Raw genomic sequence first — 18,382 nt, forward strand, 5'->3', positions numbered from 1 at the left:
TAAGTTACCTTCCCTAGGGATTAGATTTGCTCCTGAAGAAATGAATATGACAAAATGCACATAATGGACCTCATTTCTGTGCATGCTGTATAGACAGTATGGTTACGTATAAACACAAAACCTTTACTCTCTAGGACGGCTTTGCTAATAATTTAGCAGTAGTCAAAGAATATACTACAGAGAATAAAACTCCACCCAGAAGTTTCAGTAATTCAATAATTTATTCATCTAAAAAAGTGTGTAAAAGTATATAGCTCTCATCCACAAGGTATATATGAATGACATTTAAAATGGAGGTCTTTATTATTATTGTTTCTTCTTTTTATCAAAGTCTTTTTAGTGTACTGTACCAGCGATATACTGTAGATTTAAAATGAACTTCACATTTTTTTTTGTTTTCTTTCAAATTGTTGGCTATATATAAAAGAAGCTCACTGCAAAATGCTCAGAGAAAAAAAACAAAACAAAGAAATTCAGAACTCCCCCGAAATGTACAGCTTTTACATTTAAAAAAGGTTCTGAAATATACATACAAGCATGCTGGACATTCCCTCCTCCCCCCACCCTCTCCCTCTAGCTCAAACAACTGTAATAATAATTTTGATTTCAGCATGATTTCCAAAGTTAGAAATTAAGAAAAAAAAACTTCTTCACGCTGTAGGAAAGCCAGGGCTTGTACATTTCAGATTAATTCAGTAAAAAACTCACAAGTAAAATAATGCATATTTAAGGGAAATATTATACAGACTTTTTCACACTGAAGTACATAAGATTTTTTCTTTAAAATCTATTGCCATTCATTTATTTTGCACAAAAACATATAAATATGTCAACAACTTCTCTTAACTTAAAAAAAAAATTAAATAAAAATGACACCAGATGAAAACTACTCCTTGCTGCCCTTTTTTTATTTTTGCTTAGAACTGGGTTTCTGGGGAAGAAAAGCCCCTGGATAAAAACAGCCCATTTAAAAAAAAAAAGCCCCAAACAAAACAATAATTCAAAGTTCAGATGAATCCTGGGAACAAATAACCCCAAAGTGGTAAAAGATTACAAATGTCTACTTTACATTTTTTTCCTCCCCAAGTTAAATTTTTTTATACAAGTTTACAATCTTCATTTTTTATGCTCTTCAAAAGGCCTTGAGAATTTTCTTTTCTGATTAAGAAAAAATAGTACTGCAATATTTTTAAAGTCAATTTTACACTGTACACATTAGATACAAATGGTTTTGATATCTAATTTTTTTTTTTACCTATACATTGCAAAGAGACACCCACATGGGTGGCTTGGAGCAGAGACTGAAATTATCCATTTACAGGTTACTCCTCTGCTTTCACCTTCCCATCACAAAAGCAATTTTTTAATATAATTTGTTTTAAATGTTACATTATCTCAAGAAAAATACTTTTTAAAATCATAGAATTTAATTTTTTTTTAACCAGAACATGAAAGTCTTTTGGAAGAACTTTAAATTTGTAGGATTTTCTCCATAGATAACTAGATCTCACAGCCTGATCCAAGTGCCCTGACCCCTCACATAAGGCAATCCATGCCTGCTGCACAGTGCAACAACAAACATTAGAAAATGGAGTTTAAATATAAACCCCTTGAAGCCTGGAATGAAGGAGTCATAAAAATACTTCAATTCACCATTAACCTTTAAAAATGGCAATTGTTTTTACTAAACAAAGTAACTTTTCCACCACAGTGGCATAGCTTCAAGTACTAATTTAATGATATAATTTTTAAAAATTATTTCTTTGAAATAATATTCCTATAGTCAGAAAAAATACACCAGATTTGTAACTGATTCATTGTAAACAAAAAACATACTTTTGGATATGTACATGGACTAGTCTGCCCCCAGCTATGGGTGACTCAGGTTTCAATAATAGTTTTCTAACATCATTAAATTCATTGGAAATATATCTCAGTCATTGCTCTACAATAGATTAACTTACCCCTTTCAATTTGCCTTTATTTTGGGCTTTAAAATGTTTTCCCTCCCCACCCCTCTCTCTTTTCTTCCATATGGTAGTGTTATCCTTCATTAAACACTGGCCACTTCTTGCTTTAACCAGGCTAAATACAGCTGAATTCTTTAAAGCAGAGCATGTTCTTATCAGAAAATGCTGACACTATTAGAGTTCTGAATGTGCTCCCCTTTCGCACATGGTCTTCCTAATTTGTATTTTGATTGTTACTGTTTTTTAGCTCCATTTCTGATTTCTAGGTCAGAAGAGTAAGAGGTATGTAGATAAATAATCCTCCGCTGGAACGGAGCTGGGTCTTTAGGATCATCTACTGTACCTGGTCCTCTATAATTTAAACAACAAAACCTAAAAATAAATAAAATTAAAATATCTCCAGACCTTTCACATCTACATGGACAGGAAACAAATGCATGCATTCATCCCAGTCCACTCTGATAGGAACTCCAGGTAGACAGAAACTCCATTATTTATAATAGAATATAACTGGTTCTCCTTTTCTGCAAAATCCCAGCTTATGCTGTTCAAACAAAGTAACCTTTAGGGAACCCAAACTGGTCACTACAAGACTTTACGTGCAGGGCTGAAATTGCCCTTAATTGTAAATCAGTTCCCCTTGCAAAAGGACATCGTCTTCAGATTCTTCCTTTTCTTTATTACACACTGACCAGTAATTACTGGGCCTCTAAAATAACACTGGATTGAGGATACTGTATATTCACTGTTTCTGGATGGGCCCAGATTTTTGATAGAAGCTGCCAGAGATGTGTCAATGGGTCGATTAGTTTTGAACACTGCAGAGATCACGTGTGCTTATGGAGGAACTGAAGCACAGCACAGGACCTCGGGCCTGGTCTGAAGAGAAGCAAAGTTTTGATTTTTGCAGACTGTGGCACATTTCTCAGGTTAAGGGGGGAATGAGCCAGAGGAACAAGTGCTTTTTTATTAAAGTATATTCATGATGGCGTTGTACAACTGAGTGAGCACCACAAAGTGAACAGGAAGGCAGGAGCTGCGATCCTGAGTGGCAGGGTTACACGTGAGCCAGGACAGTGCATTGTACTGCTCCAAAACAAACCTGTGAGAGAGAGAGAGAGAGACTGAGTGATGGCATTGGAAAATTATGGTCCTGCTCTTCATGCTGTCTTTTCTAAAACATTTACTTGGAAAATTTCCAACCAGCTCTGCAAGTCAGGAATATGTCTAGCAAAACTTAGTTTTGTCAGACAGTATCGATTTGCTGGAGCAAAATCTATTGCAGATTCAACAAAATGTTGCTAAAAACCAGGTAGATTTCCATTGGAAACCTGCTGCTGTTCCAGGATTGACTGCTCCGCAGCTGAGCCCTGGGAGCGGCTAGGTTGCCAGCTCCAGGGCAGAGAGATTGGCAGCCTTCGGAGCCCTGGCTGGAGCTGGGTCTCTTGGATCTGGCCAGGCTCCCTGATGCAGAGCAGGAACTACAGAAGTCCTAAAAATCCCAGTTCCAGCACGGGGCCATGCTAGGGCTTCCAGGCTCCCAGCTTGGAACTGAGTGCCTGCATGCCACCCACAACTCCAAAGCGACTTTCTTTGGAGCTGGGAGCCTGGAAGTCCTAGGATGACATACATGGTCAGCGGCCCCACCCCAGGGCTGGGGACCCTAAGGTTGCTTGTTAGGAGTCTGGATGCCCTGAGGTTACTGGCCCCAACAGTCTGTACGATTGGGCTGCTCTGGACCTGCAGAGGCTCAGCATAACTGACAGTCAGTTTCACATTTTGTTTCAGAAGTACTGTGTTTTTGAAGCTAATTTTTTTGATTCACAGAGACATTTTGGCAAATTTGGTTTCATTCTGATGCGGCATGAACCCAAATTTCAAAACCCCCAAATATCTTGCTCATCAAAAACAAGTGTTTTGGCCAGCTCTATTGACTTGTACACAGGCTTGCTTGTTTACTTTCTACTCTATCTTTAGGACAAGGGAAATTGAGAGAGTGCATTAGCTTCTCCTTAAAACACAAACAAAAAACCCACCAACCCTATTTCTCTGGATGGGAGAATGTACTCCCAACAAACTCCCTGCCAGCTTGTTGACTGGTGTAGAGAATATGAGAAATGGCCACTATGCTCCTGCTCTTCTCCCCACTCACTTTCACCTAGTGGTGGCAGTACCTGTACTCCAACAAAATTTTCCCATCCCCTCAGGAGGGATGTATGGAGGGTGGCTCTCTTGTGCACCCACAGAGGGCTGAGCACAATGCACACTGGAACTGTTAAAGCAGGGGAGAGATTCTGAGGTTCAAAGCAATGGATCCCTCAGTGATGTTCAGCCAACTGTTCTCAGAGCCTTGGGAGGGTGGGGAATGCACAGCCTGGAAGATGTTACCTCAAAACATCTGATGTAGTTTTAGAGTCGAGGGGGTGGGGAACCCGTTGAGAGTTCCTTACAGAGAGAAGTTCATCAGTCTGTGCTACGGAGATATGGTGATGCAGTGAGGCCTATGGAAGGAAAGCGACAAACATAGCCATTTGCGTAACAGGTGTGTCAGCAGATTTCACAAGGACCAGCAGCAATATCTCTGAGAATTTTTAAATAAGCAGATCCCGCCCACTTCCCAGGACAACTTGAAATTTTGGTTAACTAGGTTTAGACTCTAGAGCTGGACATGCTGTTTGTTCTCTGCTGAATCCTACTGTGTCCATATACGTTCTGTATCTCTGCAATTTCATTCTCGAATGCTCATCTGAACTGACCCCAAATTTTTATTACTGGGGGTCAGATGTCTCTGAAAATCACACTGAAATATGGTCCACAGTCCATAGCCACCATATATGCAAAACAGCTATTTCAAGCACTGAAAGCCAAACAGATTATGTAATGTGTTAGCAACAGGACTTATTGCACCCAATGCACTAATGAATCTAGCAGCAGAAAGTCTAAACCTACGAAATGGTTTCAGGAAGGAATCCAGAAAGTTTCTGTCTTGTCTGAGCTGTGTTTTTACTGCTGGAATTGAATCTTAATAGTTCTATTATGCATTCTCAAACCTCAAAAATTGAGGTTTAAAATGAGCAAAAAACCTGATCTTTGATCCCTGCTTTCATATCTGCTTGGGTTGTGATCTCAAATTTAGCAAGCAAAGCAGAGTTGAGCCAAGCACGTACTTAGATAGAAGGTCTCCCTGGAAAACCAGAAGTGCTACAGGAGCTGGTTTGATGACTCACTGAGCTGCCCTCTTCCTTTGGTCAGCGCTGAGCCAACATCTCTTGTATAGGGATGTTGTGGTGCTGGAGGTGCCGCCTTTCAGCTTATCAATCTGAGTCACTTGTAATCATCAAAGCTTAATACAAAATCTATTTCCTCAGCCAAGTTTTCCCACAAAGGTACCCTTACTGACACTAACCAACACTCACTTTTCTATATTCAACAATCACCACTACCACTTTAAACCTGTCTTTTCCTGTCAGGGGAAAGAGCGCAAGACTGGTCTGTTATAGTAGAATGATGGACACCAACATAAGAACCTGTGTAGACAGAAAGACCCAGGGTACCTAAGGAAAGAGTTCAAGATATTAGTTAAATTGGAAATGGGCAAGCACAACAAGACTGTCTTATTACTCTACATCTTGCTTACTTAATTACTTTGGGATTGTATTAGGGGTATATTATTTTCCTCATTCACAAATGTGTAGTTTTGCACAATGTGGGGTTAAGAAACTGCTGCATGCGACCCAATAGGTGACTACATTTTTCGAGTAGTTGAAGCAATTCTAGTGTATATCGGTGTATGTTTTATAAAGTGCTTTGTGATCCTTTGTAATGGGAAGCATTATATACACTGAAGATATTACATCTTAAGTAAAGATTTTGTAGGATAATAAGAATATACATAAAGACACTAATCCACCTCTTCTCCCTGTTCAGGCATGTCTTCTCCTATTTTATTACTCTTATCCCCTCCCTAACATGTTATGTCTATATAATATTTGTGTAGTTTTGTATTGTTTGGTCTTGCAGCTTTGACAAGCTGTAAAATTCTGCAATTACATAGTTCTATTGGCGGTCCTGTGAAGTGTGCAGTATTTGGAAACATATACAAGCTGTAAGTCATTTACCTTTTTGTACTTTTCATTGCCTGTTTCATTATGAAAATCTCCAAAAAGGTAATCACAGAAAAGAAACGAAAGATACTGATTCTATATCTATCCTATTCAGGTTCTTATACTGTGTCCATCACTGTACATCAAGTAAGCTAAGTTTCTGGAACTGCTGTTTTGCTTGAGCGTCTCATTTTTGGTCTTTGTGCCACAGCTGTAGCATGGAAGAATGAGAACTATGGTTTCTTCTAGGCCTTGGGAACTGAAAGCCAGGGCACCATCCTCTAATATTACTTAATGTGAGGGTGCTTTAGCGTTTGGAAATGGTCAGAATCCATTGTGTGCTTGTGAAGACCAATTCAGTAGGAAAGCAGGCAGCTGGCACACACCAAATCCCAGCACAGAGGGAGCCCCAACCTTGAGTGTCTGTAAGTGGGGGAAGGGATGCTCAAATGACTGCAGATGGAGGCAAGGACCTGAGGGGGAAGAGGAAGCGTAAATGGGAATGCAGCAGCCAACTGATTACATTGAAACTCAAACGTAACTTTAGTTTTAAATATAATCAGTTGACACCCCTGAAAGGCAGTACTTTCCAGGAAAACTGGGGGTGTCTGTTTACCCTGCCATTACCCCCCTCTAGGGACAGCATACTAGACAAACCTTGAGGAAGAGGGGACACTGGTTTTGTGCCTGTGGACAGGATGACCAGAACCACTGTGGAAGATTCTCAGCTTTGGCAGTTGATACAAAGTATCCTAGAGCAAGAGGCTGTTGCTTCAGCTCTTCAGGGGCTTCTCTGGAAAGAAGACGTTCTCCTTGACTCTAGAGGGAAAAAAAGGAAAAGCATCAGCAGCATGAAAATCAATCAGTTCAATCCTTGTTTCACTGTCCCAATCCCTTTTCTGTCAGCACCCACAGATACTCACTCCTTGTTTACATACCCCTCAATTCTGAATCCAGTTTTGACTTGTTGCCAGTTATCAAGGTAATCTCAGACTGTGCAACACATTCCCTCTAGCTAGTCACAGAGTTTTTCAGACCACACTATTTAGCCCTAATCTCTGGTAGTGGGGTTCTCCAGATTAACAATCCAGGAGCACCTCAGGTCCCTAAAGAACAACAGAACATGACAGGTTGAAGTGAGTCTGTTCCAGGGCCTAATGGCATGAAATTAAGGCTATATGCAGGGAAATGGGATTTGATCCTGGAGGGAATTGTCCTCTCTAAACTGGCAGAAGATGGGGGTGCTCCAAAGGAAAGGACAGCTGTTTGCAGGCATCTGGATGATTTATAGAGCAGCAGTGGCTGGAGAAATTGTATGGTTTCTACTTTCCCCAAATTTCATGAGCTTTCCCACATCCAGCAGAATACGCTTTCAGCATATTGCAAATTCCAGTCATCCTGTCTCTTTGGCTAATGTGAGAGAATACTAAGAGACTCACTTTTGGTTCTGTAAAAGTAATTTAGAAATGGCTGGTTTTTGTCTAAGCTGTGTGAGTTCAGAGAGAGAATAATTCAGTCTTTCAAGTCTGAAACTGTATTTGCTCTTTCAGTTACATTTGTTATCGCATGGGTATGACAGAAATTGTACTGACTGTTCACATTACTCTCACATTAGGAAAAACAACACGTACTATATGACATTAATGGTACAAGTATCAAGTACTGTACCTACCTGTATATAATTCAATAGGAGACATACCTCCTCTGTTCCATTCCTTCCTGTGCTAGTTATGACAATCAACAGTTAATTTCTGTGGTAGAGTATTTATCTGATATAAATTGTGTCACATATGAGATACTGTTATGTTCTCTCACACTAACCAGACATATTTACATTTATTTCATTGGTTAATTTTAAAAAAGGCTAAAAAATCCCATTAGACAAGATTTTATAATGACACTGATGTCAGTGCAGACATTTCAACTCAAGAATTTTTACTTTTACAGAACAAACTTGAGATGAGTGAAAACCTCAGCCTTCTGGTCCATTAGCTAGGATGTCTTGGCATGGAGACCCCATGCTTGCAGCTCTTAATAGAACACTATTTGATGAACACTGTCTGAGCTATCAATCCTAAGTATTCACATACTGCCATTTTCTGGAGGATTATGAATAAAGCTTAGAACCCTCAGCTCCTCAGGCTCTGGGTTCTTCAGCTGTTAAGGCCATGGTGTGGAGAGAAAGTAGGTGGCATTGGGAGTGCCCAATGCTGGACAAACTGCAACAAGCAGCATTAGCAACTAAGCTCAAATTTTCAGGCATTTTAAGGGAGAAAAATAAAGTTAGCCCATAACTGATACTGAAGTGAAGAAAATGCATTTAAACTGGATAAACAGACACCATTTTCTGTATTCTTTTTGCCTTTATATGCACTATTCCTAGGAAAACTTTTCTCGTCTTAAGGCTGATGTGAACTATGTTTATGTTTAAGTTTGAGTGGGTAGAGGTATTCACACTCTGCTGAACAATCAGTTTGATCAGGAAAAAGTAGCGTGGTATGGAACAATATTACAAAAATCATGCGTTTTCCCGAATCAGACTCCCCCATGTACTGGACAAAGCTCCTTCCTTTGATAAGCTAATAAAAGTTATTAAATGGTTTCTGTATAAGTTTTCTGAAGAGCTATATCAACTGTTCTCACTAGAATAATAAGTCCAACTAGATGTAAAGCAAGTTTGGCATGCTTCCATCTGTAGCTGGTCTCACTGTGGCGGGATGCAGGAGATAAATGGAATATCTGACTATTTGGTTATACACTGAATTATAAAATGATACTCTGACACATCTCAGTTTCCCTCACCCTCTTTTAAAGTTCTTTACATCACCTGCCACGCTAATGAATATACAGGAAGTTTTCTAAAGCTGATGAGAGGAGTGATGTGTGTTCTGCTCAAGAGAGGTTAATTTCATATTTTAAACTGTAACTGCATTTTTAGGGGTACATTTGTTTTTAGCAAATGTTCTTTCCCATCTTTTTATTCCTTTAATAGATGCAAACATCGTGACCTAGAAAGTTGGAAAATATTCTAGACTGAGCCCTGTCTCAGAAGAACCTGGATTGGCAATTCATTTAATCCACCCACTTTTTGATTCAGTGGGGGGAAGCACACCCATCTGATCCCACTACACCCAAATTGGTTTCATCATGAAACCTTCCAGGGCTAGTCCTTGAAGCAGCTCTTTCTCCATCAGTAATATCTTAATCAGGCATCAAAGAAAGTTAAACAGCCCATAAAGTGGCTATGCTTCGAAAGGGCTGCAGCTCACCTGGCTGCGGGCATTTGGAAAATCCAACAGCAGACCTTGAAACTACTGGTTGAGCAATCAGGGCTCACACTGGTAAACTACAACAATCAATTACATGTTACATGGATGAAGGCTTGACCTTCCCTGACCCAGAAGGTAATGATCACACGCTGTGCTTTTTTAAAAACAAAAATTACACCTCAATTACCAGGCCCTTGTTAATGGTTAAACTGAATTACTACAACAGGTTCACCCAGAAAAGACCTGTCCAGGTCTCCAGGCTCTTTGGTCAATAACCTTTTTGTGCTGCTTTTAAGCCAGTTGGATTGAGTTTTCACTGAGAGTCAATTGTATAAAGTAATTCTTTAAAAAACGCAAAAAAAGGATAATAGAAACTGAACAACTCAGTAAGTCAGAGAGAGAAACTTGTTAACTGATGCTCAGTGGTGGGAATGGATGGCTCAAGGGTTTGGTAATAGAATATGGAACTTTTCATCTTTAGGGTTGCCAGTTTGAAAACAATTTATGGAGTGTAATTTATAACTACTTGATGGCCTTTGAGAAGTGAGTTGAATTATTAGTGTCTAATAGACATATGTCCAGATCACAGAACACCCCCCAAACCCCACAATTGACCTTCTTGGAAGTCTCAGCAAGATAGTCCCATACGGTGACAGTTGAGGCACACTGGCAGCAGGGCAATGTGGCAAGCTTATGCTACTGCTGTGCCTGTTCTGTGATGAAATAAAGGACTTTATTCTTCAGAGCTGTTAATCTGGCACATTTCTCCAGCTTGAAAAATCACTGAATTTTGTGTGGCGAGAGGGTTTTTAATAAAAGAAACTATTCATTGTTTGAGCATAGTGCTGTTGTGTCACGATGAATTGTTAGCATCATCCACACTCAATAAAGGGTCTGCAGTTAAGATCTTAAGGAGTGTGTTCTGGACTTCAAATCATACCAGATTTACAATTTCACTGTTTAAAAACAACAAAAATGTACCGCCAGTAGCTGGGAGATGCAAGGACATTGCGTAGTTATAAAAAATATAAATAGTGGATTACAAAAGCAACAGCAAATTCATCCCCATTATATTAGATTTATTTATAGATAAAGTAAAATTCAATCTCTGATTTTTTTAAATAATTGTTGTGAAGCATGTTTCAGCTTTAACTTCAACACTTCCCTACTAAAAGCCTCCTTGCTGCCACATTATAAATGCAGTGCCTGCAATTTTTGCATGTTTGTCATGGAAAGGATTATGACGGGCATAAATAAAAGCACCATGAAGTCTCCTACACAACTGAGAGAATGTGTATGTGTAAGACAACCCTGCCAGACTTGCTTCAAAATTATGCTAAATTTGATTCAACAATTCTTTCTCAGATTAACAAAATTTGCATTTTAAATCACCATTGATGCTGGAACCAACATCTCAGAAGCCACTTTAAACAGAAACAACTTAGAAGGAGCATGCACCCAGGGCTATTTTTTTTCCAGAGAAAACAAAATTTGCATAAAACTCCAGCACCTGCAGAGCTTATGTTCTGACACTGGGTTTTATCGTGAGGAAAAATAGTCCACTCAGAAACCAATTCCTTTTTCTGGAAAATCATTTATGAAGACTTTGAAACTAGGCCAATATCTAAAACCATTTTCTCAAATCCAGCTCTGATGCCAGAAGCAGGAACTTGTTTTCTCTTGCCACAGAGGGCAGGACAAGAGGCAATGGCTTCGAACTACATCATAGCAGAATTAGATTAAATCTAAGAACAATAGGACAATGGAACAGACTGCCCTAGGGAGTCTGTGGAAGATTCTTGACTGGAGGTTTTCAAAAGGAGGCTGAACAGCCAAGTCTTGGATGGTTTAGACACAGCAAATCCTGCATCTTGGCAGAGGGTTAGACTAGATCACCCTAATGGTCCCTTCTAACCCAATGAATTAGTAGGGGAAGCTAAAGTGGACGGGAACCTGGAGGCAGTGACCATGAGATGGCTGAATTCAGGATCCTGACACAGGGAAGAAAGGAGAGCAGCAGAATACGGACCCTGGACTTCAGAAAAGCAGACTTTGACTCCCTCAGGGAACTGATGGGCAGGATTCCCTGGGAGGATAACACGAGGGGGAAAGGAGCCCAGGACAGCTGGCTGTATTTTAAAGAATCTTTATTGAGGTTACAGGGACAAACCATCCCGATGTGTAGAAAGAATAGTAAATATGGCAGGCGACCAGCTTGGCTTAACGGTGAAATCCTTGCTGATCTTGAACACAAAAAAGAAGCTTACAAGAAGTGGAAGATTGGACAAATGACCAGGGATGAGTATAAAAATATTGCTCGGGGATGCAGGAGTGAAATCAGGAAGGCCAAATCACACCTGGAGTTGCAGCTAGCAAGAGATGTTAAGAGTAACAAGAAGGGTTTCTTCAGGTATGTTAGCAACAAGAAGAAAGTCAAGGAAAGTGTGGGCCCCTTCCTGAATGAGGGAGGCAACCTAGTGACAGAGGATGTGGAAAAAGCTAATGTACTCTCAATGCTTTTTTTGCCTCTGTCTTCACGAACAAGGTCAGCTCCCAGACTGCTGCACTGGGCAGCACAGCATGGGGAGGAGGTGACCAGCCCTCTGTGGAGAAAGAAGTGGTTCGGGACTATTTAGAAAAGCTGGATGAGCACAAGTCCATGTGGCCGGATGCGCTGCATCCGAGAGTACTAAAGGAGTTGGCGGATGCGACTGCAGAGCCATTGGCCATTATCTTTGAAAACTCATGGCGATCGGGGGAAGTCCCGGACGACTGGAAAAAGGCTAATGTAGTGCCCATCTTTAAAAAAGGGAAGGAGGAGGATCCTGGGAACTACAGGCCTGTCAGCCTCACCTCAGTCCCTGGAAAAATCATGGAGCAGGTCCTCAAGGAATCAATTCTGAACCTCTTAGAGGAGAGAAAAGTGATCAGGAACAGTCAGGATGGATTCACCAAGGGCAAGTCATGCCTCACTAATCTAATTGCCTTCTATGATGAGATAACTGGCTCTGTGGATGAGGGGAAAGCGGTGGACGGGTTGTTCCTTGACTTTAGCAAAGCTTTTGACACGGTCTCCCACAGTATTCTTGCCAGCAAGTTAAAGAAGTATGGGCTGGATGAATGGACTATAAGGTGGACAGAAAGCTGGCTAGATTGTTGGGCTCAACGGGTAGTGATCAATGGCTCCATGTCTAGTTGGCAGCCGGTATCAAGTGGAGTGCCCCAAGGGTGGGTCCTTGGGCCGGTTTTGTTCAATATCTTCATTAATGATCTGGAGGATGGTGTGCATTGCACCCTCAGCAAGTTCGCAGATGACACTAAATTGGGAGGAGAGGTAGATACGCTGGAGGGTAGGGATAGGATACAGAGGGCCCTAGACAAATGAGAGGACTGGGCCAAAAGAAATCTGATGAGGTTCAACAAGGACAACTGCAGAGTCCTGCACTTAGGACGGAAGAACTCCATGCACCGCTACGGACTAGGGACCGAATGGCTCAGCAGCAGTTCTGTAGAAAAGGACCTAGGCGTTACAGTGGACGAGAAGCTGGATATGAGTCAACAGTGTGGCCTTGTTGCCAAGGCGGCCAATGGCATTTTGGGATGTATACGTAGGGGCATTGCCAGCAGATCGAGGGACGTGATCATTCCCCTCTATTCGACATTGGTGAGGCCTCATCTGGAGTACTGTGTCCAGTTTTGGGCCCCACACTACAAGAAGGATGTGGAAAAATTGGAAAACGTCCAGCGGAGGGCAACAAAAATGATTGGGGACTGGAACACATGACTTATGAGGAGAGGCTGAGGGAACTGGGATTGTTTAGTCTGCGGAAGAGAAGAATGAGGGGACATTTGATAGCTGTTTTCAGCTACCTGAAAGGGGGTTCCAAAGAGGATGGCTCTAGACTGTTCTCAGTGGTAGCTGATGACAGAACAAGGAGTAATGGTCTCAAGTTGCAGTGGGGGACGTTTAGGTTGGAAATTAGGAAAAACTTTTTCACTAGGAGGGTGGTGAAACACTGGAATGCGTTACCTAGGGAGGAATCTCCTTCCTTAGATATTTTTAAGGTCAGGCTTGACAAAGCCCTGGCTGGGATGATTTAGTTGGGGATTGGTCCTGCTTTGAGCAGGGGGTTGGAGTAGATGACCTCCTGAGGTCCCTTCCAACCCTGATATTCTATGATTCTATGCATTGTTCCAAATCATCATAATCTTTGCTTTTCATGAATACAGATGGACATCCATTCAAGGGTGTAGAATATGGCTCTGGCACAAGAAGCAAAAGCTCCTATACGAATCAAGTTCCACAATGACAATTAGCTATCACTAACTTTGGAGTAGGTGATATAAATAAAGGTGTAACTGGAGCACCTTTCATCTTCTCTGATAGTATCTAGCTAACATCTTCAACTTTTTACTGTTAACTTCAAGGCTTCTTCCTCCATTAACTTCTGTCTGCAGTCAGCTGGTTAATTTTTAGAAACTACAGAAAATGCTTTGTTGGAGGATTACTTAATATGTATCTGTCTTGAGCATTACAGATCCTTACCCTACTGTGCTGAAAGTGAGATCCTACGCCAATCCCAGAAGGGGAACCAGGGGAAGGAACTGGAGAGGAATTCGGAGACGAGTGGAGATTCCCTGTGATTAAAATTCCAATGTCATTGTCCATGTCATCTGGGAATGGGAGGTCAAACATGTCATCTGAAAGAAAGAGAGAGAAAACAATAAGTCCCTTGTCTAGCCTGTGGTCCAGTTAAAATAAATAAAGTCCTGTTCACTGATCTACTGTACATTAGACACCAATTTCCTTTTCCAGGATGCTCCTATTGCGACGGCCTTGATCTCTACACTGAAAAGGCTGCTGAAGGCAAGCAGTACATCTTTCATTATTTTATCCCACTTAGTCAGCACTTTTGATCCCAGCAGCAGATTTAAAAACAAAAATAAGGTTGACAGATTGGCTGACATCTCTGACAATCCTGAATTTTAGAGATGGTCATATACTGAACAAAAGATTTTCATGTCAAATCAGCTTGCTAGCAGTCCAAATGGAAATAATTGTTAGGATAGACTGAATTAACTCTCACAGCAGTTGGTCATAGCTGCTCTCAGCAATCTAATTGTCAACAAAATATTTGAAACGCATTAAAAACTAAAATGTATTTAAGTTAGCCTTCAGCAGGTGCTGTACTTTAAGCTTTTAGTGCTACAGGCCAGATTCTGGCAGCCTCACTCACATCATCTTATTCTGTGAGTAGTCTCACTGACTTCAAGAGAACTGCTCAGAGAGTGAAGTACTACTCAATGTAAGGATAGCAGAATCTGGCCTTTAGTGAAATACAAGGTTAGAAATTAATTTCATAATTACTTCAAAATACTGCACATTATTTTGCTAAGTCTCTGATTTTTATATGAAACTTTCATTTTCCCATTGGCCCAAAAATCAAAACAAAGTCTGATGAATCGCCATTTTATCTCATGAAAACTCATCAATTCATATCATTATTGTACCCTGGATTAATCTAAATAATATCTGTGAGAGCCCAATGGAGGCCTGGAATATAGGATAGCTTAGAAAAGAGGTTCTCATACTGTGGTTCACAGAGAGCTGGGACCTTGATTCTCACTGCTTCTACAGTCATCCATGGTTTTGTTTTTTGTTTTTAAAAAGCATCAACTTATGTTAAAGCAACTAAAAGTGTGGAGAAGCTATGTTAGCTGACTCCAAGGAAGGACACAGGTTCTCCCCTATGTACCTGGAGCAGCTAGAGAAGCCAGAGCCGAGTCAGAAGTTGCCAGTGATAAATCATTCTAATAATAATCTCACCGTATGAGGAGAGATTAAAGAGGCTAGGACTTTTCAGCTTGGAAAAGAGGAGACTAAGGGGGGGATATGATAGAGGTCTATACAATCGTGAGTGGTGTGGAGAAAGGGAATAAGGAAAAGTTATTTACTTGTTCCCATAATATAAGAACTATGGGCCACCAAATGAAATTAATGGGTAGCAGGTTTAAAACAAATAAAAGGAAGTTCTTCTTCACACAGCGCACAGTCAACCTGTTAGGTTCACTCCCTCTGGGGCACCTGGCATTGGTCACTGTCGGCAGACAGGATACTAGGCTGGATGGATCTTTGGTCTGACCCAGTGTGGCCATTCTTATGTTCTTGTTCATTATGCCTCCCAACCCCCTGCACACACCTCCAAAAGCATGATTTAGTGCAACAGACAGTTAAAATACCTAAATACTTCCATAATACTTTGCCATTTATGCATTTGCTGTAGATACGTAAGGACAGTGGCTAGACAGCAAATGGAATGAGATGACCCATATAATCATAAAAAGGAGGGGAGCTGGTCCATGAAACATACTCTTAAGATGTGGTCCAAGCAATGAAAGCTGACAAATACCAAGCTTAGAGGATTTTAGAATTGGTTTGAAAAAACAGGTCAACATTTTTATGAAAAATGTATCCCTTTTTTAATCAAAAATTTTCAACCAGCTCTAGAGGTTTGCATTGGTATATACAGCCTTTCACCTGCAAATCAATGGTTTGATTAGGTTGTGACCAAAAGTTGTTATATTATCTTGGTTCAGTGGCTTAAATGAAATTTAAGTGATGGCCTCAGTCCAGTTCTTAGTGGACTGACATCCACATCACACAACCACCACGAGTTGCAGCTTTTCCTGTCAGTCTTAGGACTGAATGGACACTGAGACAATTTGCTCTTTCTCCTAGAGAAGTCCCTCCAAAACAGAATTAAGTCACATTAGCGAGATGAGAAGACTTGAACTCCAGTTGATCATGTTCCATCTGTTCTGTTGCTAAAGAAAGTTCACTTCCCTGGACTATCAATCCATTTTATTATTTTGCTTAATTTATTTTTTAAATAAAGACACCTGAATAGTTATTATTTTTGGGCTCCAGTCTTATTAGCTAATAAAAATATTTTAAAAGAACAGCCAGTTTAAATCCAAGTTTAGATAACTTTATTATGCCCAATTACTGTTATAGCTCTGATAAGTGGCATCATATAGTTATCTCGGCACTTACGACTTCCTGGTACAAGGGACAGGTAGAGGAAAAAGAAGAGGTTACTTGTACAGTAACTAGAGTTCTTCGAGATGTTTGTCCTGATGGGTGCTCCATTTCAGGTGTGTATGCCCTCCACCTGCCTTTGATCAGAGATTTTTGGTAGCAGTACCCTTTTGGTCTGCACCTGTGCTCTAGACACCCTTGTCCTCCATACCAAGTGTACACAGGGCAGCATGGTCAAACTACCCTCAGTTCCGTCTGTACCACAAAGTCCCGCGAGACAAGATTCCAATGCAGAGGGAAAGGAAGGTGGGTAGTGGAGCACCCACAGTGACAAACACCTTAAATAAACTCCAGTTCCTATACAAGGTAGTTAACCCCTCCTTCTTTATATCCATATGGCTGCTCCACTTCAGGTGACTCCTTACCAGTACACCCTGCAGGAGGTGGAAGCTTCGGAACCAGATTTAAGGCTAACAAAACTGTAATACCAAAGGCAACATCTGCCCTAGATGTGTGCACTAAAGCATCGCGTTTGGAGAAGGTGTGAATGGAAGCCCAAGTGGCAGCTCTGCAAATTTCCGCAACTTGTATATTTTTAATCGTGTCATGGAAGTACACTGACATCTGGTAGAAATGGCTATTATTTTAGGAGGGGCTGAACATTAACAGCCTCAAAACAAGAGAGGATGCAATCCAAAACTCACTTTGAAATTCTCTGGGTGAAAATCATGGATCCCTCAGCCCTATCTGCAAAAGAAACAGTCAGAGACTTTCTGAATGGTTGGGTTCTATCCAGACATAAGGCTAATACCCTTCTAACACACAATATATGGAGGACAGCTTCCTCCTTGGTCTGATGTGGCTTAGAGAAGAAAACTGCATATTGAATGAGCTGGTTGGCATGGCAGTCTGAGGATACCTTAGGTAAAAACTTGTGATGTGATAGAAGGGATATTTTCTCCTTGTAGAAAACTGAAAGGGGGATCTATCATTAATGCACTGGGATATTGGTGGCAAAGGAAAGTTTCATCAAAAAACTGGAGGGCCAAATTTAAATCCCACACCACAGTGAGCTCTCTGGTATCTGGGAAACAGTTAATCAACCGTTTGAAAACCCCTCCACATGGGAATGGAAGGCACTAATAGCCTCTAAATGAACTTGAACAGAACTCAGGGGAAGTCTTGACTTCTTCAAGTCCAACAGGTAATCCAGAACAGCTGAGAGGGAAGAATGGACAGGTGGCAACGGTCACTAGATACACTAATGATGAAATCTCTTCCATTTTTGCTGGTAAGTCTTCCTAGTTGAGTCTTTTCTGCTGTTTAATAAAACTTATTGTACCTCTCTCAAACAAGAGACTTCTACCCTAGAGAACCATCAAGGAACCAAGCCCTGAGCCATAGAATGTTCAAATCGGGGTGAAGAACTGGACCAACTCAACTCTTGAGTTAGCAAGTGGGAAATAACTGGAAGCTGGAAGGCTGGGTCAGAAGTGAGGTGAATCAGCGAAGGAAACCAAACTTGTCTTGGCCAAGTTGGTACAATTAGAATAACCTTTGCTCTGTTTTTCTTGATCTTGTTTAGTACTTTGAATATCAATGGTAACAGGTGACAGGCATAAAGGAGGAAGGCTTGCCTCATGGATTGATGGCTTATGCATCCTTTAAAGCAAAGTTTCTTGCACTTTCTGTTTATGGTGGTGATAATGACTCCACACGTTAGGAAAATATATCTGAGGATCAGGCTGTCTGATGCCCACTCATAATCTTGGGAGAAGTGCCTGCTTAAATAATCAGCTATGGTGTTTTTATTGCCTAGAAGCTAAGAGGCTGAAATGAAAACATGATTGGCTATGCACTAGGTCCATAGCTTTATTGCTCCAGCACAAAGAGAAAGAGATCTCCCACCTCCTTGGTGATTTTTGTAGTATATATCTATCTGTGTTGGCTGTCATGATCTTGATGGATAGACCCTTGATTATTGGAAGGAAGTGAATGCAG

General features: G+C 40.8%; 1 protein-coding gene across 1 annotated transcript in view; it reads right to left on the reverse strand.

Annotated features, from left to right (window-relative positions):
* Window positions 1-207: 207 nt before the first annotated feature.
* MED13L (mediator complex subunit 13L) overlaps window positions 208-18,382 on the reverse strand; it is a 424,792-nt gene continuing 406,617 nt past the window's right edge. The window contains exons 28-31 of the mRNA XM_074972328.1: window positions 13,889-14,043; window positions 6,731-6,892; window positions 4,359-4,471; window positions 208-3,072 (exon numbers count right to left, since the gene is read on the reverse strand). Of these exons, the coding sequence (XP_074828429.1) occupies window positions 2,940-3,072; window positions 4,359-4,471; window positions 6,731-6,892; window positions 13,889-14,043 (563 nt within the window). The 3' untranslated portion in view covers window positions 208-2,939. The remainder of the gene's footprint in view (window positions 3,073-4,358; window positions 4,472-6,730; window positions 6,893-13,888; window positions 14,044-18,382) is intronic.

This window comes from Natator depressus, chromosome 15 (genome assembly GCF_965152275.1).
Source record: "Natator depressus isolate rNatDep1 chromosome 15, rNatDep2.hap1, whole genome shotgun sequence".
Classification (NCBI taxonomy): Eukaryota; Metazoa; Chordata; order Testudines; family Cheloniidae; genus Natator; species Natator depressus.